At 31.3% G+C, this 27,060-nt stretch overlaps 1 protein-coding gene across 2 annotated transcripts in view; it reads right to left on the bottom strand.

Moving 5' to 3' along the window:
- LOC129233123 (ATP-citrate synthase-like) overlaps positions 1-27,060 on the bottom strand; it is an 85,897-nt gene that overhangs the window by 56,809 nt on the left and 2,028 nt on the right. For both annotated transcript variants that reach the window (XM_054867184.1, XM_054867183.1), the window contains exon 2: positions 17,192-17,369. In XM_054867184.1, coding sequence (XP_054723159.1) covers positions 17,192-17,344 — 153 coding nt within the window. In that variant the 5' untranslated portion in view covers positions 17,345-17,369. The remainder of the gene's footprint in view (positions 1-17,191; positions 17,370-27,060) is intronic.

Raw genomic sequence — 27,060 nt, 5'->3', positions numbered from 1 at the left:
CAGAGCTTTTGCGTTATTCAGGTTTTGGCATTATATAGGTCATCTCACAAATTTTGAAACTAATATTCAGAATATATCTAAGTATTAGCACTTCAGAATGAGTTTTATCTGCAATGAGTATTAAAGCACCACTATTACAATGAGTTATTCACAAATAAAAATGTTTCACCATCAAAATCCTGCACTTCTGCTAGCTTCATGGTTTGCATAACAGATGCCTTTTCAAGAGCCATCTGGCATTTTCTGTTTACTGTGAGTACTCATTTTCATTTAAAAGCTTTGAATTAAGATGAAAAGATGAAAAAACTTTCAACATTTAATTTTCCTAACCATTTTTATGTTTGCAAAGCAAAACAGAGGGATTTTTTCAACTTCAAAACCTATTGTTTACTTCTGAAAATTATTGCGGTTTATAGAGAATTGCGTTATACAGGTCGGCGTTATAACGGTCTTCTACTGTATTATATTTCAACAGGATGTGTTTGTCGCCATATAATTGTGATATTGCATTGTGAAAAAATGTTTTATTGACTTGTGCTTTTTTTTTTTTCTGTTCATCGACAGTGTACGACAAATCGTTAGAGGATGCAATCAAGAGTGAGACGTCAGGGCATTTTGAAAGATTGCTGATTTCTTCTGTCACTGTAAGTTTCAATAATTGAATCATTCAGTTCCGAGGGGGGGAGGGAATCCATTGTTTTTTGTTGGCATTCGACTCAACAATAGCTTGAAGCCTGATCATATGAATACAGGCGTACCTCGTACAACACGGTACTTGTACAACACCATTTCGATGTGACGTAGTACCAAATTTGTGATTATTTTAACACATATATATTTTATGGTTTATTGATGCATCATTAATATAACAAAGTAATATAACTTCTTTTTATTTTATATTCACAAAATCATTAGCAATGTAAAATTTTTAATTCATTTTAAAAGTGCCTATTTAAATATTAAACGTTGGTCAGAAAAAAAAATGTCTAATGACTATATACCAACTAATGTATATTTTTTTATTTCTGAATCGTATAGCTGTGTAAGAGTAGGTAACAAGAAAAGTGAGTAAAACAGCTAAAATGTTGAACTAACTCCATTAATGAAATATTAGATATAAATAATGAAAGAAACCTTATTTTAAGTCTACATATTGTAATAATAATTTAAGAAATAAAGAGTGATTTTAGGATGCATTTACTAAGACTAGTTTGTGCTGATTAAAATATCCGATATTTTCATCTGTTACTGGATATCATCAGAATGTTCGTTGTCTGTTACTGGTGGTTCGGATCTTTCTTCGAAATGGAGCAAATAAAAATGGAATGAACTCATTCAGAGGATGGGAGAAAAATAGTTTTAATAGTCTAAATGCGTTTAAAGGATCAGAAAATGGCGTTAACCCGAGAGCCATGTCTTACTCGTACCATTACACTACCTTTCAAAAAAAAAAAAAAAAAATATTTGCCTTCTTTGAACTGTGAAAATAAAAAATACAATTTTCTTGAAAAATGCCATTTAATCTTGTTGTAATAATTGGCATTCATTTATTATTTAGGGAGCCAGAAGTGAAGCTCCTGCTGACGTCGCAAAAGCAAAGCATGATGCACAGGTAACTGTTTCAAGTTTTGATTGTATTTACCTGCTTTCTCAGAAGAGTATTTACTTACCGTAAAATCCCGAAAGTACCCCCCATAATTTATCGCTTGAAAATTCATTATGTACTGAATGTAATAAGGTTACAGTAAAAGATGCAAAATCTTAATGTTCTTGTTTCAGAATAGAAGCAAAAATCTCGATCACGGCCGCAAATTCGTTACGAAGATCGTAAAGTTCGACAACTGAGCTTTACAGAGTTCGTGAACGCAAACATAGACAAATCTCTTACTCGATTTAGTAAAATTTACATTTCTGATTATCCTAAACTCGTTCAATTACATTATTTCTCCTTTTAAAAAGGTTATTTTTAAGTTTTGTGCTACTTTTTAAGCAACACATTAATATTATAAATTTCTTTTGTAATACATATGAACAAAAAAAAAAGAAAAAAAAGTGCCCTTGCATCAAAAGGAGTCTATACATTTTAAAAGGAATAAACCGTTTAGACATTTTTTTTTTCTTTTTTGTTTAAATCAGTGTGTTTTCTTTCTTTTCTTTTTTTTATTTTAGAAAAGCAAAACTGCACATGGAGGGGGAAACCAAACCTTTGTAAATGCTTTCCAAGTAAAGCAGAAAATATTATCCTTCTTTTTTTTAGTGGGGCAAATGAAGATGATCGGAAACTTTTCAGGTGAGGGGGGGGGGTATATTCAGGATTTTAAAGTGATTTCACTTTCTACAAAAAAGGGGGGGAGGGCTATAATCGATAGGGGGTTACTTTCGGGATTTTACAGTATTTCAATTTTAGAACATCAAGCTATTATCATAACCAAGGTTTTCTCTGTGAATATTTCTAAATAGTAAAAGTGGAATTAAACCACATTATTGTCTTTTCCCAACGTTACTCTTTTCGTTTTAAAGAAGATTCAATTCCTGTTAACTTGCCTTTAAAATATTTCATTTTCAGCTGTCAGGAAAAAAATTACCTAACAAAAACTCAGTAACATACGCTCCATCCAAATCTGAGTTCTTCAGTCTAAGGGGGAAAACTTGTAAAGTTGATTTGATGAAACTTAGTTTATCTGAATGAGTTATTATTTTATTTCATAATTCTTTGCATACCTACCAAATCTACTGTGTTTCACGATGCTTTCCGCATTTTTAGGTTGGCTTCCGATTTCACTCTGAAGTATAATTTTTTTTTCCACTTTTAAACTTCACGATTTTTTTTTTTCTTTTATCTTTTTTGAATAACTGCTACAAACTCTCTAGAAATGGAGCATGGCAGAAAATGAAAAAAAGTTTCCCCAAACTGGGAGATTTTTTGTTAAATAATTTTTTATTGTATCTGTAGGGTTGCCATTGGCGACTAAAAAGGCGACTTTTGCGACTATTTCTTACCTTAGGCGACTATGGCGACTTTTTTGGCAAAAAACAGACCAAAAACGACTATTTTTAAAAAAAACGGCGACTTTTTTGCAATAAAAAGCGACTATTTTTTCATATTTTATGAAATTTATTGAAAAAAGAATTTGGAAGAACGATTTTGAGCCAACCAGTTGCATTCTAACACACTATGGAGATTGCATCATACAGTTTTCAGCCAATACCGTTTTGGCCGCGGCGAACGCGTCGATCTACTGAGGTAGAATTCAAATGCAAAAGGGGGGGGGTAGAAAGTCTGAGCTAAAAGAATCTTCTTTTGAACTTTCCCTTTATTCACTGTTATTTTGTTCCAGTTAAACTATTTTTAGATTGTTTTCTGTTAGTCCAAGGATTGCAGTTGTTTCTTATTTGTGTGTTTACCAAGGATCAAGGATTGTAAAGTGTTAAAAGATATTATTTACTTTACATTATAACAGGGATAGATCGCCGGTTTTTGTCTTGGTTTTTAAAGACTTTTTTCCCGATTTTTCTCGGAAATTTTAAAATTTTCAAATCAATCAAATTTTTAAGTTAAACTATCATTTTTTTTCTTTTTTAAGGATAAAATTACTTTAATATGCCTCCCACCATCCTACCCGAAAAAAAAATCGTAAGTTCTGCGAAACCAAAACTAAAAACATGATGCACATTGTGATTTTTTTTTTCCCCCTAAAGCTCAATTTTCGTTTTCTGTAATAAAAATTGCATTATTAATAATGATCTCCAGTGCTTTGACTTAAGTTATCCTAATTTGTACGGCAAAAAACTAAAGCCGTTCTTGTTTGTTAACATTCTAGTGTCGAACACGTGCTTCGCCGAAAATTGCATGCCGTGATCGAAATTTAAATCTTTTAGCATCCGGTTCGAGTTTAAACTATTTTAAAAGGTCTTAGATATTTTAAATTTTGCAATCTTAGGGCAATTTATTTTGGTTTTTATTTCAATAATTTCTTAATTTTTTTTAAATCTTTGCTCTTAAGTTGTTATTAATTACGTATTTTCGTAAAAATACGAAAATTAAAACTAGCAAACTTCCTTACTTTAAAATTTATGTCCAAAATAAATATTTTCAAAGCTACTTGAACTTAATTTTCCTGTTTTTTGAAGTTCACATAGAAATGAAAATATAGAGAACAAACACTCAAGCGTCGAACACGTGCTTCGCCGAAAATTGCATGCCGTGTTCGAAATTTAAATCTTTTAGCATCCGGTTAGTGTTTCAACTATTTTAAAAGGTCTTAGATATTTTAAATTATGCAATCTTAGGGCAATTTATTTTGGTTTTTATTTCAATAATTTCTTAATTTTTTTAAAACTTTGTTCTTAAGTTGTTATTAGTTACGTATTTTCGTACAAAAACGAAATTTTAAGCTAGCAAACTTGTTTATCTTCAAATTTATTCCCAAAATAAATATTTTCAAAGCTACTCTAATTTAATTTTCTTGTTTTTTCCAAGTTCACATAGAAATGAACGTAACTAAAAATTGAACTCTAGGAGAAATTCATATGAAAATGAAAATTTGACTCCGTTTAGCTGGAAACTGCTTCAAGTGATCACTAATAGCATTAAAATATAAAATGTAAAAAAAATGAAATGAAAATTGATTTAACAATTAACAACAGTCATAAATTTACTTGAATGTTCATGTATTGGTTTGCAATAATTAAGTTTAGCTTATTAGGTAATTTAAAATGTGTTTTCACATGTAGAAGTCTGATAACATCACGTCAGCATCTGCTAAAACAAAAAAACCTGTCACTACAGGAACATAAACTGGGTCCTTGCCCTAAAAGTTAGGCTAAGAAGTAGAACTGGCCCTGCCATTATTTAAGAATTTTTTAAGATGTTTTGCTTGACGTTGTCATGGTGCCATGTTCACATGTGCCCCCCCTCCCCTATACTATAGTTTGTTGTTTGCTTATTTCAAAAGCCATTTTACCTATTACATTAATTACTTTCCCTATATAGCTATTGCTTAATTATTACATTTAAATAGTAGGATGAAAAAGCTGTCTCATTTTAGTTCACAGTTCTTAATTTTAAAAAAAGACTAGACTTTGAAGTACACAAATCAACGATCAGCATTGAAAAAAAAAAAAAAACATAAATTAAGTTTTGATTTTTTTCTTTTTTTTGCATTTACTATAAATAGCTATGTTTTAAGATTTTCTGTTGTGTGATTTTGTTACACTAAGTATTTTTTGAATTTGTAAATAGTTAAAAGATATTGGAAAAAGCAACTAAATGGGTGAAAAAAGCAACTTAATCATGGTGCTGAGGAGACTATTTAGGCGACTTTTTTTACAATTTAGGCTACTAAAGCAACTATTTTGAAGCAAAATTTGGATGGCAACCCTATATCTGAAAGTACTAACTGTAGTGTCAATAATTATTAATATTTTCATTGTATGGACTATGCAGGCAGATCAAAATATACTTCTAGAATTATTCCATTCAATAAAAAAGTTATTTTTACTTCCCTTTTTCATACTTATGCAAGTATTTTTGGATACAGTATTTTTGCGCGCAGTATTTTTGAATGCAGTATTTTTGCATCTGTTATTGGAATTAGATTTTTTTTTCTTTTCTTTTTTCAATTATTATTAAGCTTTGATAAAAAGGCTTGTGAGTAAATTTTTTTTTAGTTTCATTACAGCTTTTAGTGTTTAAACAAACTACTATAATCATTTTTTGTGTGTGAATGTTCCAATGCCATGAAATTAATTGCTGAACAGATTAAATTAATTTAAATAGCTTATCTCAAAGTATTTTTCAGTGTGAGTATTCCTTTTTTTCTCTCGTGTTTTTTGATATAAATATCTGCTGCAGTTCAAATTAAGATCTACAGTTGGTATTTCTTTCAAAAATGACAGGAATGGCTTTGAAACAGGGTTCGTGATTTTTTTGATTTTTTTTTTTTAAGAAATCAAATAAGTCAGATTTTTCTTATTTTTTTGAAATTTAAATCAGATTTTTATATTTTAAATCGTCAAAAATTTATAGATATTAATTAATTTACAGTTATAAACCGTAATATGTTTCATACATTAGATGAATTGATTCAGCTTTTAAAATTGAGGTAAGTTCTCTAACTGTTCAATATATTTTTAAGATTTATACATAAATATGTTGTAATGCTTAGGTAAGCTCTGATTTTGTTTTATGGTTTGCTTGAAGATAAAATTTCTGTCATGTACGTTTTTAGTGTAAAATAATATGTTAAACAAACATTTTTCTTAGCTATATTAGTCATGGTTTATAAGAAAAACTGCAAATTTTTTTATTTTGTTATAAACTGTAATTTTGGATTAAAAGCAATATAGAGTGAAAATCTGTTATACACACATAGAAAGAGGGATCTATGTAGTATGCGTAATGCATGTATAGCACATATGATGCAGTGTAGTGTAATTTAGAGCAATACACATTTTAAAAATGCAAATTTAATTTCTAAAAACAAAAGCAACTGATTTTAATTAATGATTTTATTTAAAAAAATAGCTTAATTTAAATTTGCATTTTTAAAAAAAAATCACTTGAATTAAATTATGATTTTAATAATGCTTTGAAATAAAAAAAAAATTGTCAATTTTCATAGGCTTTATATGATGCTGGGGTGGGTCAGTGGGGCACAGACGAATCGGTATTCAACTCGATTCTCGTGGCCGAAAGTTTTCACCAGCTGGCTTATACTTTTTACGAGTACCAGAAGTTGGCGGGACATACTGTTGCCGAAGCTGTAGAGAAGGAAATGTCTGGTGACTTGCAGAAGGGCTTCTTAGCAATAGGTATGACTTTGTTTTTTTTTTAAACATTGGGAGTTACAGTAGAAGACTTTATAACGCCGACCTGCATAACCCAATTCTCTATAAACCGCACAACTTTTCAAAAGTAAAGAATAGATTTTGAAGTTGAAAAATCCCTCTGTTTTGCTTTGCAAACATAAAAATGGTTAGGAAAATTAAATGTTGAAAGTTTTTTCATCTTTTCATCTTAATTCAAAGCTTTTAAATGAAAATGAGTACTCACAGTAAACAGAAAATGCCAGATGGCTCTTGAAAATGCAGCTGTTATGCAAACCATGAAGCTAGCAGAAGTGTAGGATAAATTCACTTTCTTATGCTTGTGAAACATATTTACTTGTGAATGACATATTGTAATGTTGGTGCCTTAATACTCATTGCAAATAAAACTCATTCTGAAGTGCTAATATATAGATATATATTCTGAATATTAGTTTCAAAATTTGTGAAATGATCTATATAACGCAAAAACCTGTATAACGCAAAAGCTCTTTTCCCAAGGTGTGCGTTATAACGGTCTTCTACTGTATTTCAACTATTCTTTGAAAAAAAAAGCCTGATTTTTTTTCAGTCTATGGTATTGTCAAGGATGATTGTGTTCTGGTACTTTACCGAATTTCCGGTATTTTCATGTCTGAAAATACCGGAATTATGTTTGTTTTTTTCGTTATGCTTTTATCTTACTACTTCTTTTTTTTTTTTTTTTGAATTATATAATACTCATCAAATATGCCTGAAAGAGTTTTAAGATGGACACCTATCCCTTAAGATGAACAAATGTCAAGACAATTTGTATAACACCAGCTCAAAAGTAACTTTGTAATCCATTAAAAATTTAATATTAAGTGTACACACAATATTTTGACTCTGAACTATTTAAAACAATGGCAAAGGTGTATTTAAGTAATAGCGGCCAAAGATTACCCCCCCCCCTTCTCGCTTTGAAACTTTCGGGTATCTTTTGATGAACTCACAATCACCCCTGTATTGTACAAAATCAATACAGTAATCCCCTAACATTGCAGGTTAAGTTTTAATTATTTGGAAATATAAAAATGCAGCAAATTTTAGCATCGAGCCTTTTTTAATTTCAGGCGTTTCATTTTTATAGGTGCAGACTTTTTTCCTTTCCTTTTACAAAAAAGAAAGTATTGTATTCGCAAAAAAAAATTTCACTCAAATCGGCCTTAACTTCCATTTTGCTCCCCCCCCCCCTAAAAAAAAGAATGTTGAGTTTTTTTTTGACCCGACCACATGTGGATAAGTGCCTAAGAACGTATAGACATGCGAAATAACCATTTTGACGATTCCCGAGTTAATTGCAACGAGTTTCTCGTCACGTATGTATGTGCAGATGTGTGTCACATAACTCAACAACAGTATGTCCTAGAAAGTAGAAATTTGGTACCTAGACTCCTAGTGGGGTGTAGTTGTGCACCTCCCCTTTTGGTTGTGTAAAAGGGGAAATTGACTTTCTATGAATCTGATCCCAGTAGATGGCAGCACCATGCAGCGTATGCTTGCTGAGATGAGATAACCAATGACGTGGTTTTTCCTCGTTGCTATGGCTTTCTGCTGACCTATGAGATTTCAAGAATTTTTCCCGCTTTCTTCCAGTCTGCTCTCGACGAAGAGTATCAAATTTCCTTTCAGCGTCTCTTGCTGTTGCAAAAATGTTCTTCTGGCGTGTACTAAGAAAATGTGCTTGGTGTGCGTGGAAAGGGAGGCACAAGGTTTTTTAATCTTCTAACAAATAATCAAAGAGTCATGCGCTTTTCGCCTAGAATAATCAAGAGATGATATAAAAAATAATGTAAGCAAGCTCGTTTTAAGGATGCAGCGAGATGGATGTTCGTCAAGTGGAGAAGGTAAAAATGACTGAACTGTGCCGAATCGCCAAATGCTGATACCTTAGTATAAGCAGCAATTATGGAAGGTATCGAGTACAGCAATAGTGATCTCCCACTAGTTAACAGACGAGAACTTGTTCGCGAGTTCATATATTCCACATTGTGAACGTTCGGACATTCTGTGAGCTCATCCTATGATTCCCCCATATGTTATTCAAGTCTTTATTCAGGAATGTGTACCCGCAATACAGTCGACGCTCGATATAAAGACCATCTCCGTCCCTGAAAAAAAGGTCTTTATAATGAGTGGTCGTTATCAGAGGTATAATTAAAAATTATATATACAGTCATCATGCATGCCCCGTTGTTCCAAAAACAAAATGGTACTTTTTCAAACATTCCAGTTAAATGCCCAAATATTATTTTTATCATAGAAATTGTTAGAAAAATCGTGCAAAATACTATGACAGAATGTTTAAAAAATTTTAAAGTAGAAAACATAGGGAGGAAAATGTTCCACACTTACAAATCTGCTACTATTACTGCTACCACTACATGTTCTGAAGATAAAACCAGAAGCAGATTTTTGCAAAACATTATTTTCTGTTTCAGATATAGGTGATGAATTGTGTTTTTTTCTTGCTTTTCAAAGAAACATTTAAAAGTCCCTCGAGAACCCCAAATCTTAAAAACCCCTAGATTCAAACACCAAACTACCAACACATCTGTCAACTCCCTTTTCTTAGGAATCTGGAAATTTCTCGATTTTTCCTCTCATTATTTTCTCTGTGGTGAATAGTAATTCCCCCCTCCCCTAACAAAGTTGGATTTAACATTGAAAACTTCAGGCAGATGTCCGTAAACAATAATCAAGTTTATTCCAAGCTACAATTGGAAAGAACAGCAGAAATAGCGTCCCCTGAAATCGGTCGTTGTATTGGATAGACGATACAGAACGGTCGTTATAAGGAAGGCAAATTATCGTAGAGTTCATAGGAACAAAGTCGGGACTTTTACCACTGGTCGTTATAATGGGACGGTCATTATAATGTGTGGTCGTTATAATGAGCGTCGACTGTATAATTAAAAGGAATTTTCATCAATTAGTAAATGAAAAATAAACCAGTTCGGTAAGTCAATATTTGCCTATATTTTTCTTTGTATCTTGCATGCCTCTTCACGGCCATTAGGCATACACCATCGATTCTCACGATTCAACGCGGTCTGGCATTTCCGATATGCCAGTATGGTATTTCTCACAACGCATATACAGTAAACTCCCGATTATCCGCGGAATTGGGTGGCACAAGTGCCGCGGATAATAAAAACCGCGGATAACTGCAAAAAGACTAAAATGGGGGACAAATCAGGTAAAAATTGTCCTATCTCAAATTCTTAACTGTATTGATGCATAATAACACTTTCTGCAAACAGTGAAAATATATATAGAGTACAGTACAAATGTTTTGTATTTTTGCACAACCGAACTTAACATCAATAACAAACAAGTGTATGTACGATGAAGAACGCACAATAATAATAATAATAATATAATTAATAATAAAATTAAATCAAATCAATCAATCAAGCAAAAACAACTGAGTGTAAATTTACAATTTTTCAAAAAAAAAAAAGCCACTGGTATTCGCTTTTTACTGCGAAAATACATGTTCGTGATTGTTGATTGATTTGCGGATAATCGGGAGTCTACTGTATCATATCGATAATACGGTATATTATGCATGATAATAAATTCCAATATTTTCAACCATTAATTCGATAATTTAACATATCCTACCATTTAACAGGTTGCATTCGAGTGTTTCTGAAGGGGTCTTTTGCCCCTTTGTTGGGGGAAGTCATTGTTAATTTCGATGTAAACTCAAGTGGTGTTATGATTTGTCGGACACTTGGCGATTTATTAACAGTGTTTTGGTCGCCAAGTTGGCGACAAATTTGACAATTTTTTTAAAAATTAAATCTGTTTCAATTTGTCCACTGTTGGTGATATCTAGAGAGTAAACTATTGAATCACATTAAAATTGCCAAATGAAAACAGAAAAACGTATGTTGGGCGGGGGGGGGGGGGGGGGGGCTTATCCGTGGCAATTTGTAAACCGTCAAACGTGTCAGTACGAATACATTCCGATCAGCGAGCGCAGTATAGTCCTTCCATAGGGAACGAAGCATGGCAGTGGAATTGCAAAGTTCGAAAAAAGACATATTTTTAATAGGAGTTGCGTAAAACACCAAATTACGGGCTTGAAACTTCCCTATAGCATACAAGTTCTGTCTGTTTTGTTTTATGACATTCGAGAAGTAAATTTAACCATCAGTGAAAGTGCAAATCTCGCTATTCGGGAATGCATCATCTTTTGGGAAAAGGCACACATTCACACCAAATCGTTGCCAAATTGAATGAATAAACTTAAAAACCTGTATCAAATTTGGAAAGACTTACAAAAAGTGCAAAGAAACTGCAAGAAGTATTCAGGCAGCGCCAACAAGAATTTGAGAGTAATTTAAACAATTTGTTCAATATTGCACACACTTGTGCACTTCGGTTAATCAAAATAGAGAGCCCGACCGACGTGGTCACTTTAGGTGTAGCGGATAAAAAACTGGCCGACAAAGAGGAAAGGGCTCGACTTAGATCTGTCAAAGAAGATAACAGGCTCATTAAATACGATTCCGCCTCAACATCCTCGGAGTTGTATGAACCTGTGCAAGAAGATTCCTCTTCGAGCTCTAGTGAAAATATTAATTCAGAAGATTTCCCTGAAACATATAAAGCAGTACCTGGAACAAGTTTATCAGAACCTGGAACAAGTATATTAGAACCTGGAACAAGTATTATCAGAACCTGGAACAAGTAAATATGTAATTGAGGAGCGATTTTATTACTCCAAAGTCAGTTACTTCATTGGACAGATGTCCAAGTATACGAGATTATGTGTTGATTCTTGAAGCTACTATTGACGTACTTAGGTGTAACATTACTGAATTTCCCATAGGTAAATCTTCAATTCAAAGAATTCGAACCGAAAAGCGGAAGGAGCACGAGGAAAGAATAAAAACTGGTTTTCAGTACGAAGCACCATATGTAGTGAATTTACCTTGGGATATGAAACTGTTGTCTACTTTGGGTGCTCAAAAATCAAAAGATCCCTTATCTATAGTTATTTAATATGAATGTGACGAACAACTCGTTGTTGAGTCTAAACTGGATAATTCTACAGGAAAAGAACAAACACAGGCTGTTTGAAAGGCAGTTTTAGATTGGAATATAGAAGACAAAGTTAAAACTCCCTGTTGTGATACTACAGCTTCCAAAACAGGTCCTTTAAGTGGTTCTTGCGCTATTTTTGAGCGAAAAATTGATAGAGAAATGCTTTCCTTTGCTTGCTGCTCCCATATATATGAACTGATCTATCCCACTGAAATACAGTACTATGGAGGAACTGCGGAGTTGTTCCAAAATGTACCCTAACTTGGAAAATTTACTTGACTTTTACCTTGCTGAACTTACTAATATTACGGTCAGGGATGACTATCAAGAGTTGATAGAGCTTCCTATCATATTTTTAGGTGGAGATGCAGAAAATTAATTTAAAATAAGACCACCGGGAGCCATGCACCAAGCTCGATGGATGGCTCGAGTGATTTACTCCCTAAAATTATTACTGTTTAGTTCATAACTAAAATTAGACACGAAGGAAAATGAAGCATTGTTTGATGTCTGCTTGTTTTTAGTGACAATATACGTGAAACCATGACTTCAATGCATTTTGGCAGTCAAAGCACACAAAAAAGATTTGTGCTTTTTGAAAAAAGTACGAAAAAGTGGACCCAATCATCTCTGAAGCTGCTCTACAAAAATTCATCCAGCTTTTATGGTATTGTCAATAATATTTCATTCCTTGATGTGAAAAAGACTGTCTCAATGCTTACAGCAATAAACGATGCAGCTGAAAGAGCGGTAAAAATGATGCAGGACTTTCATGGTTTGCTAACAGCTGATGAGGAACAAAAACAATTTGTGTTACGTTGCGTTCAACAGCACCGGAAGCTCTATCCTGACTGCAAAAAGCAAACATTGAAATAAAAATATGTACAGTAATGTTTCTTGTAGTCTAGTAGTACAGTAATGTATGTTCTTGTAGTAGATATTGTTGTAAATATCTGCTTTAAATAAATTGATGTTTCGTGTAGTAAGGAATTATACAGTTAGCAATCTTTCCACTATAGTCGCCGTACAGGATTTCAGGTCCAACTTTGACCTCAAGTCGGCACGGGTTCCCATTATTTTATTGCAATAAAACTTTTTTCTCATATTTCTGAGGTGAAATGGAAAAAAATTTGGAGGGTATGCGTATTCGATTTCACAAATTTTTTTTTCGCCATTATATCTTGGGACACCCTAATATATATATATTTACTCTTTAAATAAAGTGCATTGATAAAGCAAAGTTTGACAAATTAAGGAACTTTCCCTCTAGAATATTTTTATGCAAGTTATTAAGCATTCATTGCTAGTGTAGGATTATTAACACCGATTGAATTTATTGCATGAATCGGAGGACAAAAAATCTTACCTTGGGAGGAACACATGTGTACTTCAATAATTGAAAAAAAAAATGAAATTAAATATCCACTAACATTTATAAAAATTTGAAAAATCAGAGTATCAGAAGTTTTGTTGTCTCATATTACATGCCATACACTACATTTTCACTGCTTATCCTGTATTTTTTTTCTATTTAATTGGAAATGAAAATGTGTTATGGACGTAAAATGCACTGCTTTTCGTTACGTCCGAAACAAAAAATGTTACAACGAAGCAAATTGGAAATGTGTTTTGATATTGACATAAAAAAGAACAGTGTATTTTATAATAAAATTTTTATTCAAATATTATTTTTTTTTTATTTTTAGCAGTAGCCTTCAAAAAATAAATAAAGTGGAAATTTCACTTTCTTTTTCAAGGGAAGGCAAAGTGCAAAATAAAATACTTGCAATGTTTTCTGTTTAATTTTTAAAAATATTTTTGATCAAATGAATAAGTGAACAAAAGAATGAATGAATAAACAAATATATAATGAAGGAATAAACAAAATAAAATAAATTATGAGAGAGAGACAAAAAAGATTGCTAAAAGGACAAAAACTTATTTCTTTTAGTTTTGATTTTTTTTTTTTTTTTTTGGTAAATAATGACAACTTTTGCATTAAGCATTTTAGATAAATAGTTCATTTTGTTTACTCATTGATTCATTTATTAAATCACTTATGTATGCTTTCATTACTTAACTCATTTTCATTCTTTTATAAATTCACCTATTTAATAATCCATTCTGCTATTTTCTAATTCATTCCCTATTTTATTCAATCTTTTTTGTCTCTCTCTCATAATTTATTTTATTTTGTTTATTCCTTCATTATATATTTGTTTATTCATTCATTCTTTTGTTCACTTATGCATTTGCATACTTGCCAACCTTTGAAGAAAAAAAAAAAAACCAGGAGATTACACTAGAGGTATATAGGTAATTCACTAGCAACATATCTTCACAACAGAATGATTAAATTATGCTTTTTAATAACATAAATACTAAATTTAAAGTGAAATGGGGATTTTTCGCAGATGTAAGCTAATCGGTAGCAGCAAGAAAAATATACTGAAAAGGAAAAACAAAATAATGAGTGAATTTGCTTAAAGTTTCGTACATCCTCCAGTCTCTACCAGAAAAGTAGCTACAAAAATTTAATTACTAAAATCCGAAAAAAAAAGGAGGAAATCAATATATAATGAAAATAAAATGTAAAATAAGTAGGTATAAGGTAGCTCATGTTAAAATAACTTCAAACTTCCAAAATAATTGAAATATTTTCAAGATGCAATAGGATTGAAATCTGCTGCCATTTTCGTCAAAGCACGTGCTTCATTGAACATGCAATGTGGAAAGCTTCCAAAAAACTATTTCTTACTAAATGAGTTATTACTCTGAAAAATTCTTATTCACTGACATTGGTAGAATAGAAAAGGGCGCCATCTACTGAGAAGAAAGTGAAACTTTTTGATGATTGACTGAAAAAACTGCAAAAACGGGAGATAATCGTAAAAAACGGAAAATCGGGAGATGGAAGCAAAAAACGGGAGTCTCCCTTTAAAAACAGTAGAGTTGGCAAGTATGCATTTGATCAAAAATATTTTTAATAATTAAACAGAAAACATTGCTGTAGAAAATATTTTATTTTGCACTTTGCCTTTGCTTGAAAAAGAAAGTGAAACTTTTTTTTTTTTTTTTTTTTGAGGGCTACTGCTAAAAATAAAAAATATTTGAATAAAAATTTTATTATAAAATACACTGTTCTTTTTTTATGTCAATATCAAAACACATTTCCAATTTGCTTCTTCTGATAAAGGTAAGTTATAACTTTGTCCCACATTCCCCCCCCCCCCCACCACCACTTCAAACACCATGAAATGAATGTTTTACTCAAATTTAAAGAAAAGGTATTATTTGCATCTTATTGTTTCATCCAGTAAAGAACAATCATTTGGTATAACAACACAGAGGTCCCAATGTCAGCCAATGTGTTGACCTTTGACTAATACACTAATAGTAGATTTTATTTCACAAACCAGGAGAGAGGCAGTGCCTTTTTATATAATACGAGCAATAGTAAACAAAAAACAGTAGCATTTTACGTTGAAAATATTTTAAGACTCGGCCATTTTAATTAAGTTTTATTTCACTTAGCATTTCTCCACTTCATGAAATATGAAAACTCACACTCAAAATCACAGAATTTTAATAAAGTTTTAATGAAAATAATCATTTTATTTATTTCCCTTCTAAACAAAAAATTTATAACAATTGAAGATGGGAGGGAAAATATTATAAAATCCAATTCCAAACACAGATGCAAAAATATAGCATTTTTCATCAGAAGTATAAAAACTGCAACTAAAAAAAGAACATTTTAACAAATAAAATAATTTTAGAAATGTATTTTAATCTGTCTTTGGTGAACTTTAACATTTAGGAACACATTCAACAAAAAAAGGCATTCGATGAGCACATCCGGGCAAATATTGATAGACGTTGGTAAACGATATTTAACCGCGTTCTCATTTTACTAATGTAATGTAAAATCGTCTGTATTCAAATAAGAATGATTTCTCTTTTTTTTCGTTCAGCTTCTCAGGTGTTAAGTCCAGTAGGCGTTGGGGACAAGGGCGCCCATATGGGGGGGGAGGGCAAGTGGAGGCTCAAGCCCCCCCCCCCCCCCCCCCCCCGCTCTGAAATTAGAACTTCCCTGCTTTTAGTACTTTTTTCTTTGCAAAAATGTAAAAACATTCCTCCTCCAGCCATTAATGAATAAGTTATTAAAATTGTCAAATTTTAATAACTCTAATCTTTACTGAAATCTGTGTCTATGGGGAAAATATCCTGCTAACCATGGGGAAAATATCTGCGCCCCCCCCCCCTTAAAATTTTGCATATGGGCACACTTGGTTGGGGAGTTATTGAACACCTCATCCGCTTATGGCCAGGGTTTATACTTATCAGTTTAGTTGCTCGTTTATTTATCTTTAGTTTACGATGGACCGATGAATTTTTGTTAAGCTTTTAAACAAGTTTACAACGTTCATTTCTTCACATTGACATTAATTCTATATCTTCTATATACTTGCCAACCTTTGAAGGAAAAAAAAAACAGGAGATTTTACTAGAGGTATATAGGTGATTCACCATCGACATATCCTCGCTACAGAATTATTAAATTATGCTTTTAAATAACATTAATACTAAATGTAAAGTGAAATGGGGATCTTTTGCAGATGTAAGCAAATTGGTAGCAGCAAGAAAAAATACTGCAAAGGAAAAACTAAATAATAAGGAGTGAATTTGCTTCAAGTTTTGTACATTCTCCAGTTTCTACCAGAAAAGTAGCTGCAAAGATTTAATTACTAAAATCCGGGAAAAAAAAAGGAAATCAATATATAATGGAAATACATTATAAAATAAGTAGGTATAGGGTAGCACATGTTAAAATAACATCAAACATTAAAAATAATTGAAATAATTTCAAGATGCGAAAGGATTGAAATCTGCTGCCATTTTCGGCAAAGCACGTGCTCCGTTGAACATGCAATGTGGAAAGCTTCTAAAAATTAATTTTTACTAAATGAGATTTTAATTGGAAAAATTCTTATCCCCTGACATCGGTAGAATAGAAAAGGGCGCCATCTATTGAGAATAAAGTGAAACTTTTTGGTGATTGACTGAAAAAAACTGCAAAAACGGGAGAAAATCGTAAAAAACGGGAAATTGGGAGACGGAAGTAAAAAAACGGGAGTCTCCCGTTAAAAACAGTACAGTTGGCAAGTATGCTTCTACTGCGTGGTATCATCTCTGCTCGTATAAGTACGAAATATTGTCGACTGACTTACGGAACTTAACCTTTTGGCTTTTCATTTAAATGTAAAGTTACCAACTATCTCACCTCTTGCAAGAGCCATTGGTTTTCCTCGACCACTCTCTGCCAGTCGGTTTGCTCTTCAACCACCACGAACCGACTCTTGGGGACTTGGGGCAGGGACAGGTGGCGGTTAAGCAAGTCTTTGCCAGTGGCCTCGTAGATGGCCTTAGCGGACATCTTGTTTCTTCAGATGGCTTCAAATCTGAAACGAAGGGAAGCATCAGTCTCGGAAATCAACAATCCTCAGTCACATTTAGAGACCACAAGGGGTGCCTGCAGGGGGAGAATTATGGTGCAAGTTGTACCATCATTTTGGGGGGTTAATATATTTATTTGTTTAAATTTATGAATTAATTTGTTTTTAATTAAGTTATTCATTTTATTTTGTTGATATTTTATTTCATTTATTTATTTAGTTTATGTGTCATTGGCATAGCACAGAGCTTTTCTAATAAAATAATAATGATCATAATAATTAAAAATAATTAAACAAATAAATAAAAACATTTTTAAAAAAAGAAATAAATGAAACATATTTAAAAATAATAATAATAATAATAAAGAGAGGTAGAAAATAAAATTAAAAATGCAAAGAAGGTTGAGAAAATTTGGGAAGGAGGGGGGGGGGGTTAATATATTTGTTTAAATTTATGAATTAATTTGTTTTTAATTAAGTTATTTATTTTATTTTGTTGATATTTTATTTCATTTATTTATTTAGTTCATGTGCCATTGGCATAGCACAGAGCTTTTCTAATAAAATAATAATGATCAAAATAATCAAAAATAATTAAACAAATATAAAAAATATTTTAACAAAACAAAGAAATAAATGAAACATATTAAAAAAATAAATAAAATAATAAAGAGAGCTATAAAATAAAATTAAAAAAGGAAAGAAGGTTGAGAAAATTTGGGAAGGAGGTGGAGATTTGCGCCATTGAACTAGGGGGGATGGGCACCCCTGGAGAAAAACTTGGTATTTGGGAATGGTTGGAAATAAATTGTTGTTAAAATTACTCTTCTAACATTGCTTGTACATTTACGTTATTGGCAGTAGTTCTCAAACTTTTTATAATCATGTCCGGGGTTGGAAAACATGATATTTTGGAAAATATCCAATGTTTTGATATACATCTGATATTTTGATGTATATCCGATATTTTCAATTAGCACAAACTAAAGTCTTCCAAATAGTAAATGCATCGTCGAATCATCTCTTTATTTTCTGGTATTATAATTACAATATGTGTACTTACAATTAGGGCTTCTTTCATCATTTATATCTAATATTTCATTTTAATTTTAATGGACTTATTTAGCATTAGCTGTTTGATCATTTTTCTTCTGTTAGCTACTTTTACACAGTTATATGATTCGGAAATCAATAATATGCATTCGTCGGTGCACAGTAGTTTTTTTCTGAGCAATGTTTAAAATTTAATTAGGCACTTTTAATATGAATTAAAATTGTTACATTACTAATCATTTTATGAATATAAAATACAAGTAAAAAAGAAATATAGTGAAACCTGTGTAAGTTGACCACTTGCGGTGCAGTACTTTGGTGGTCAACTTATAAAGGGGGTGATGTTTTTTTTTTTTTTTTTTTGTCATTTCTTGCACCATGTATTCATTTTTTGACTAATTGACACTTATTCTTTCCGTTCAATTCACTTTCATTGTTTAACATTACTTTGAAACAATAATTTAAAATGTTATTCAAATATTTTTAGAGGTTATTTTCTCAGAATGACCTATAATGTGTCATGTAAATTTAAAATTTCAATAAATTGTTAAAAAAAATAATTGTTTATAAAAAGTTATTTGATATTAATAGTTCCTAAAAATTCAAAGCTAATCAAGAATAACAAATTTTTCGCTTATTTTTTTTTTTCATATACATTTAATACATTTATAACCATGATGATCTACTTTTCAACAAAATAACTCCTTATTGAAATTTGGCGCACTTATTAGACACTAGTTTTGAAAATTCCATATCTGTCAGCTAATTTTCTCTGGATTTCTGCCTTTTCAATTAATTTTAATATTTCATACTTTTTATCAATCTCAAGTTCATTTAACTTTCTTTTTGAAGCCATTTTATGTAAAACTTATAACTCAAAAAGCAACAAGCTGGACTCTCATAGTTCTAAAAGGCAGTTGAAAATGAAAATATCCTATATCTTAATCCCTTGCACCAGAAATACTGCAATGCAAGTAACTTTTACTCTAGCACAATTCCAAATTAAGTTTTAAAAAATAAACCAAGTGGTCAACTTACAAAGGGTTTTTTACAATACTTTAAACCAAACTTGGTGTTCATTAGTGGTCAAGATAGAGAGGTGGTCAAGTTACAGAGGTTTTCCTTCATTATTTAAGATAGGACTAATTCCGTTCCTGACAAAAGCGGTCAACTTATACAGGTGGTCAACTTACAAAGGTGGTCAACTTTACAGGTTTTACTGTATTATATTACTTTGTTAGCTTAATGATGTATTATATTTACATCATAAAAATATAATACATAACTTTTTGGTTATTTTTAATAATAAATAAACAATTTTACTATGATTAACATACTTTTTATATTGAAAATACCGTAGTTGAAAAAAGAAATATCAAAAATATCAAATATTGCGATATTTTCAAAATAAATATTGGATATGTATCATGATATATATTGACATATATATCGGCGAAACCTGATCATGTCACTTTTTTTTCATGAAGAAACTCTCAAGTTCTTCAATTTTCAGAATCCAATTGAAGGTCTCGGGACAAGTACGTGATATGCCGCATAACATAAATTTTTCATAAGGAAAATTTCCATATTTATAAAAAAAAATTTCAAAGATACCCATACATTATATTTTCTGTAATACTTCAAACCAGATATGTTTTTCTCTAAATGGCATGATCCACTCCCATTTTTATTTCAATTTTACTTACGAAAAACAAATATTTTGATCGAAAAGTCGCTCCTTGTGTCGTCACATTTCTGCCTCGAGCTCCTCAATTTCAAAATTTATCTCGAGGATAAAATTTATTTAATGGCTAAAAAAAACTCTGAATTTGCTCATAATGAGCCAGGATTTAACGAGAGCCCTCGAGGAAATTGGAAAAATTTGGTCGGTAGTATGTTAAGACTATGGCACTATATTTTGGACCAGTGGGACGAAAAAAACCATCAAAGTTACATTTCCTACATCAGGATCATGAAAATAAATACTTCTTGAAATAACAATAACTAAACGATTTTAATAATAATGACTCAATCGTAAAATAATATTAATTTTGAAAATAAATGCTTTATTGTAAAGAATGGGGAAAAAATCTTTTTGAACTACTTGTGAATAATAGAGCATTATAAAAAATTATTTCCACTCAATTTGTTGAAGAGGATTTACCCAAAGTCATGTGAAAATAGTGATGTGGATTGGGTAAATACCCAGCGGGTAGGTGAATATTTTTTGGGTATTTACCCAAGGCCTGGATAAATACCCAAAAACTGGGTGTTTAAAAAAAAGCAAAAAGTGAATGAGAAATTTTTTTTTAATCTAAATATGAAATAATTGGTAAAACTGATACATACATATGTATTACACAGTTTATAATATTTTTTATTGAAAGACATAATGAAATTATGAAAGAAACATATCGTGAACCAAAGAATCTTTCTTTTCAATGCCATAATTGGAGAAGATGTTTGCTTTTTCTTTTGTTTTTGTAACCAGTTCAACTTTATACTTTTAGTAGAATGGCTTTTTATGTCTGAAATTTGGCTATCAACATTGATTAGGCATTTCCAACACATTTAATGTGAATATCATATTAGATTGCTGAGTTGTTTCACACAATAATTCTTTAAATATGTGATCAAAATACAATTTTTGGGCAATAATTTATTGTTTTGTATATGGTTGGTTATACAGGGTGTTCGGTTTTAACCTGCAAGACCTTGATTTTTGCAACCATTGGTCCTAGATGCTTTTGCACTTCCAATTGCAAAAATGTTGAAAATCAGATGCGGAGCCAAGATATTGAAAGTTTGAAGCAAAAATAAAAATGAGTCAAAAACTACAAAATTTAACTTTTTATACGACCCTAGGACCCCTAATTTATGTTTAGAGAAATGATCTGCATTTAAAACTTTCTGACACAAAAAATTTTGACATTTGTGTAATCAAATTCCATTTGAAAGTTTTAAGGGACCATGCAGAAGATGAGATTAGAACTTATTGCCCTTTCACAAGAATGACAGGTTGGCGAAGTAAAAAACACAAGGTATTTACATTTTTCATTTCTATTCAAAAATTCATGCAAATGTTATGCCGTGATACGCAAAGCACGCTGCAAAACCTTGAACAATTTGAAAAACCACTCTGCACACATATAATTTTATTAAAACACTCATTAACTGCTATATTTTCCCCTAAAAGATGTTACTGACAGAGAGTGTAAAGTGGTGTAAGTCACAAAACACTGCGTTTCATATCTCGGTGAATATGGGTCGTACTAATGTCAAACTTTTTTTGTTGGAATTGTTTTTCAATGGAGATTATTTCCCTAAATATAAGTCAGAGGACCTGGGGCCTGTGTAAAAAGTTAAAATTTGTATTTTTTTACGCATTTTTATTTTTACTTCAAATTTTCAATATCTTAACTCTGCATCTGATTTTGAACATTTTTGCAATTGGAAGTATACATCTAGGACCAACGGTTGCTAAAATAAAGGTCTTGCAGGTTAAAACAAAACATCCTGTATATATATACATAGTGGAATACATACAGAAGAGTATTTTAGTTGAATATAAATTTTTGAAATAAATACCCAGGTAATTATCCATTTTGGATATTTACCCCTAAAAATAAATACCCAGGTATTTTGCATCACTATGTTAAAACATATTTTTAAGAAATACATTTAAAATTTCTGGAAATGGCACCATTTTGAAGATAAATTCATAAGTTCCTCTATCCATGTCTATTATATTACTTAATTCATTTCACTAAAAATTTACATTTGGATGACATTTAGACAAGTCGCACTAAAATTTGCTCAAGTAATATGAGAATTTTACAATGACAAAGAACCAAATTAGTTGATCTGTTATTTAATAGAATCTAACTAGTAAGATATAGTTGATATATTTTCAACATTCATTTTGAAAATATCATGATATCCGATATTTATTTTTGGAACCTTGCGATGCCAATGTATAACATAAATCATCATCATCATCTTCATTTTTTAACTCATAAATATTATTACTGTATCTACTATATAGTACTAGTATAATACAGCATTTTATTACTACATACTGTGCGTACCAGTACCGTTTTGTTTTATTTTACGTCATTCCCACCCATCGATCATTCATTTTGTGCATCTTTAAGTATTTTATGTTGAATAAAACAGCTTTTTCAATTTTCAAATTCAGTAAAAGTTCAGCTCTATGCAACCAATAACCAAGTTATGATTCAGAAATACACAGTCATAAGACTTTTTTTTTCACAGCAATGTTTAAAATTTAACTAGGCACTTTTAATATGAATTAAAATTGTTACATTACTAATCATTTTAGGAATATAAAATACAAGTAAAAAAGGTATATTATATTACTTTGTTATATTACTGATGTATTATACATCATAAAAATAAAGTACATCACTTTTTGGTTATTTTTTTATAATAAATGAACAATTTAATTACGATTAATGTACTTTTTATATTGAAAATACCATAGTTGAAAAAATAATATTGAAAATATCAACACATGATATTTTCAAAATAAATATCGGATATATATCGTGATAAATATCATGATATATATCGGCGAACCCTGGTGATACCAATGCATTAAGAATTTAGGTTTTGATTTAGGCTTTAAATAATTATGTTGGAGGTACTTTCATTTCTAATTACAATGAGCTCGTTACTTAAATGACATTTTTTAAGGAGTGGGATTTTTATTTTTTTCTAGTAGTAACACATCTGTTCTAATTTGATTCTTTCTAAAAGACAAGTTTCTTAATGAACCAAATAAAGTTAGTGAAGCAATCTTGGGGATTGGCGAGAGGCAGTGAGCAAAACCTAACAGTTGAATACATCAGTGGCGCCAACTCCATGGGGCCTGAGGGGGCCCGAGTCCTCTCAAAAATATTTTTGAGGGGGCAGAGCCCCCCCCCAATAAATCAAGAAAAGTATTAGTTATCTTATGCTTTCTAAACTCATAAATTTATCTTTTATTTTCCTCGTTTGAAGATAGTTTACCTTGTAAAATACATTCAGTAATGAGTTAAAACAAATAATTATTACGGTTGTGTAAGCAGGTTAACTGAAAATGAGTGGTGTGAATAATGATAGTGTAACAGCGCTCACCTAAGTGTTGCTGATCCGGAAAAAATACATGAGAGCTTGATTTGTATATTAAATGGGAGGCGTGATAATTTTGAATACTTTTAGGAATTGTGTTTAAAAGAAAAACTTCACAAAATGATCCTTCCCTTCCTCGGAATTGACGTAATTCCACACCCAGAACACGAAAATTCTCGGGAGGGAATCGTGGTTTATTCGTATCGGCTTTGGGTACTAAATCTTTTTTTTTTCATGAATGGATCTTTTTCCTTTTAGCATCACTGAGAGTGGAAGTTCCTTTTTCATTTTAAATGCGAAAGTTAATGAAATACTAGCTGTGTGCCCGGCGTTGCACGGGCTACCTAAAAAATGTAAGAGCAGTCCAGTTGATGCTTTTGTAGTACACTGACACTAGTTTCTAGACAAATGTGTCAGGGGCTGTAATAAATGCACTGAGAATCCTACTGGTCAGAAAACAAATTGCAGTAAAATTATAAGCTTGTCATTATTTTCCGTTAAAACACAAAATATGATGTCTTAATTGAATATTTATGACTTGAATTTCTCAATGAGGTTGCTTCCTTTAGTCAAAAGTAATTAATTTGCAGATTACGGCAAAATAATCGAAAAGTAAACAACTTAAACACCCTGATTACAGGAAAAGCCTTAAAACAAAAGCCTAATTTTATTTCTTTATATTCGAGAAAAAGAAATGGCAACAGATCTTTCATCTCAATGATTTTCTTCACGCTGTAAATTTTAATAAAAGCGTTCATCCGGAAAGTTGAGTTGAAGCACTGAATAATAATTTGAATGGAGGAAAGCCTTCGAAAAATAGGGATTTGATTTTGAAATCTAAGAGTCATAATTAATAATTTTTAATTGATATCTCTGCTCATTATTATCGGAGGATGATGTTGAATAGCCAAACATGAAGACGGAAAGATGACGAATCCATCGATACCTGGTTCGATGGTCAGTTCACTGTTGTTCGGGAGAAGAAGCTTGGACATAGATAGATAGATAGATAGATACTCAGATTTTATATGTATAAGATAATAACACCTAAGAGCGCCGTTTCATTTAAAGTTTGTGAAGATAAAAGGAGAAAGTTTCTGACAATTAAAGAAAAGCTTGAGCTTCTTGAAAAGCTGAAGCTCAACTAAAAAATGCGTTGAAGGTAGCACGAGAATTAGGTATGAGTGAATCTTCCATACACACAATTACAAGTCAAGAAAAGGAAATCCGTAAAAATTCAGAGTAGTGTCTTGGTAAAATGCAAATATTTATGAAAATGGAAACTGCTCATGTATTGTGTACAAATATCATTGATGGATCGACTGTTCAGTACAACTAAAGATACATTTTGCTTTTCTTACTATATACTGTGCCTACCGTATACTGGTTTATTTTTTCCTTTTTCCCATTGATCATTGATTTTGAACATTTTGAAAAACCAACTGAGTTTTTCAAAAATGACCTAGACATTGAGAGACTGCATTTACGCTTGAATATGTTGGCCAATATCACTAATGAAAAAACAACTGGTCTTAAAAAGCATGCGTAAATTAAATTACCTTTTTATAAAAGTACTGTGTGTGTTCGTATTTATTTTTTCCTTTTTTCAAAGCCAAAAAATATGTGTCAGGCTTGTCGACTTTTCGGGGTTGTAATGTTGATTATATGACTTTAAAATACTTTAAAAAAACTTTAAAACTCACTATTTTTTATCTCAGATTTAGAAAATTTCCTGCAGCATGCCCCCTCCCCCCAATATTTTTTAAGTCTGAGTTTCTGGGAGTGCCCTTCAATGCAAGTCAAGTGCCCTACCTTTTCCATGCCTAGCTACGACACTGCATGACCCCCCCCCCCCCCCATAAAATAGAACAAAAAAATGTCTCTTACTAAGACAAGTGACATGATCTAGTTGAACCAGAAAAATTTGTGTACCAATTTTTGGATTGTTTTACTTTGAAAACGCCATGTCACATACTGTTTGTTTGTTTAAATTATACACACCAGAAAGTATGTAAACTGGCATTTTCAAGGCACAAAAAACGACCTTTATTTGGGGGGGGGGGGTTAACCTCCGTGGGATTACATAATCCCATAAACCCCCAGTGATGACTGGCCCAGCCCCCTCAATAATTTTTCCAAGTCTTTGCCCCTGGAATACATAATGCAATGCTTTTTTATTTAATATTTATAAAACCTTCAACATATGTATATTGCATACACAATCAGTTTTCCATCAGAGCACATGTAAATAATAGTCAACAAAGACATTACCGACACAGTTATGATTTTAAAACACTAAATTATCATATCATTACACAAATGATTCTAAATATCATTCATACATAAACACCACTCAAAACAATTTTTTTAGACGAAATATATCAATAACAAAAGAAACAAGTCTATAATTATAATAACTAGATAGGAAAATAGATTATCGGTGAAAGGAGCAAGTATGTTATTCAAAAAAAATTAAGTTTGTGTCGATTAAAGTCTGAGACATATAAATCAAAGTATAAAATCTCACCACATCTGAATCCACCTCATTGAATCTGTTTTAGTAAATGCATCTAATGGTCAAAAAAGCCATTAGCAACACAAATTAAATGTTTATGTTTCAATAAAATACGTAAATACAGTCGAACCTCCATATATCGAAATTTTCTATCTATCGAAATCCCAGCAAATTTCTATAGTTCATTACATAGAAAAATTGTTTCTATATATCAAAAAATCTCTACATATCGAAAAAAAATTTGAGACATTTGTAGATTTTGATTCAACTTCAGGCTGTTTGTCTCATGAAAAATGAAGGTTAGGGGAGAAAATTACGTTTACTAAAGGTTGCTGCGAAAGTTATAAGGAATCTAGGGTTGAGGGCTGTGTAGATAGTTTCGTTCTGGAGTTCTTAAATTCCCTCGAGTTCATTTCAAATCTTAGTTGTAACCAGTTACACTGTAAAATGGGTTTCAAGTTCTGCCTTTTGTCTGTTGATTATCATTCCCAGTCTTCTTAGCTTCAGTAAAAATCATTCTAGTTAAGTAGATTGATTTTTTAATTTTCTCTCGATTACATTCTCAAAACGAAACAACCCTAATGTTGCTGATCAAGTTGAATTGCCGAAGAATGAAGATGTACGAAGGCACAAAAATGTAATTTTTGTTAATTTCTCAATTATCAACTTTTATTTAATCCGATGCTCATATAAAATTAGAAAATTGGGTTTCATAACACGAAAATTAGCTTTTATTTTAATGTTTTAGGAGATTTTTATGATAAAATAAGATTGTTTCTATGTATCGAAATTTCCATATATTGAATTTTTTTCCTGCAATTTGCTACTTCGATATATAGAGGTTTGACTGTATATTGAATCAGTTTTAGTAACTGTATCTAATAGTCCAAAAAGCCATTAGCAAAACAAATTATATGTTTATGTTTTATAAACAAAAAATCATGCTTTACAAATAATTGTAAACTTCATTCACATTCACATGTAAATACCACTTAA

This window comes from Uloborus diversus, unplaced genomic scaffold (assembly GCF_026930045.1).
Source record: "Uloborus diversus isolate 005 unplaced genomic scaffold, Udiv.v.3.1 scaffold_18, whole genome shotgun sequence".
NCBI lineage: Eukaryota > Metazoa > Arthropoda > Arachnida > Araneae > Uloboridae > Uloborus > Uloborus diversus.
Note: the sequence above shows the minus strand (reverse complement) of the source record. Positions and strands in the feature narration are given on the sequence as shown.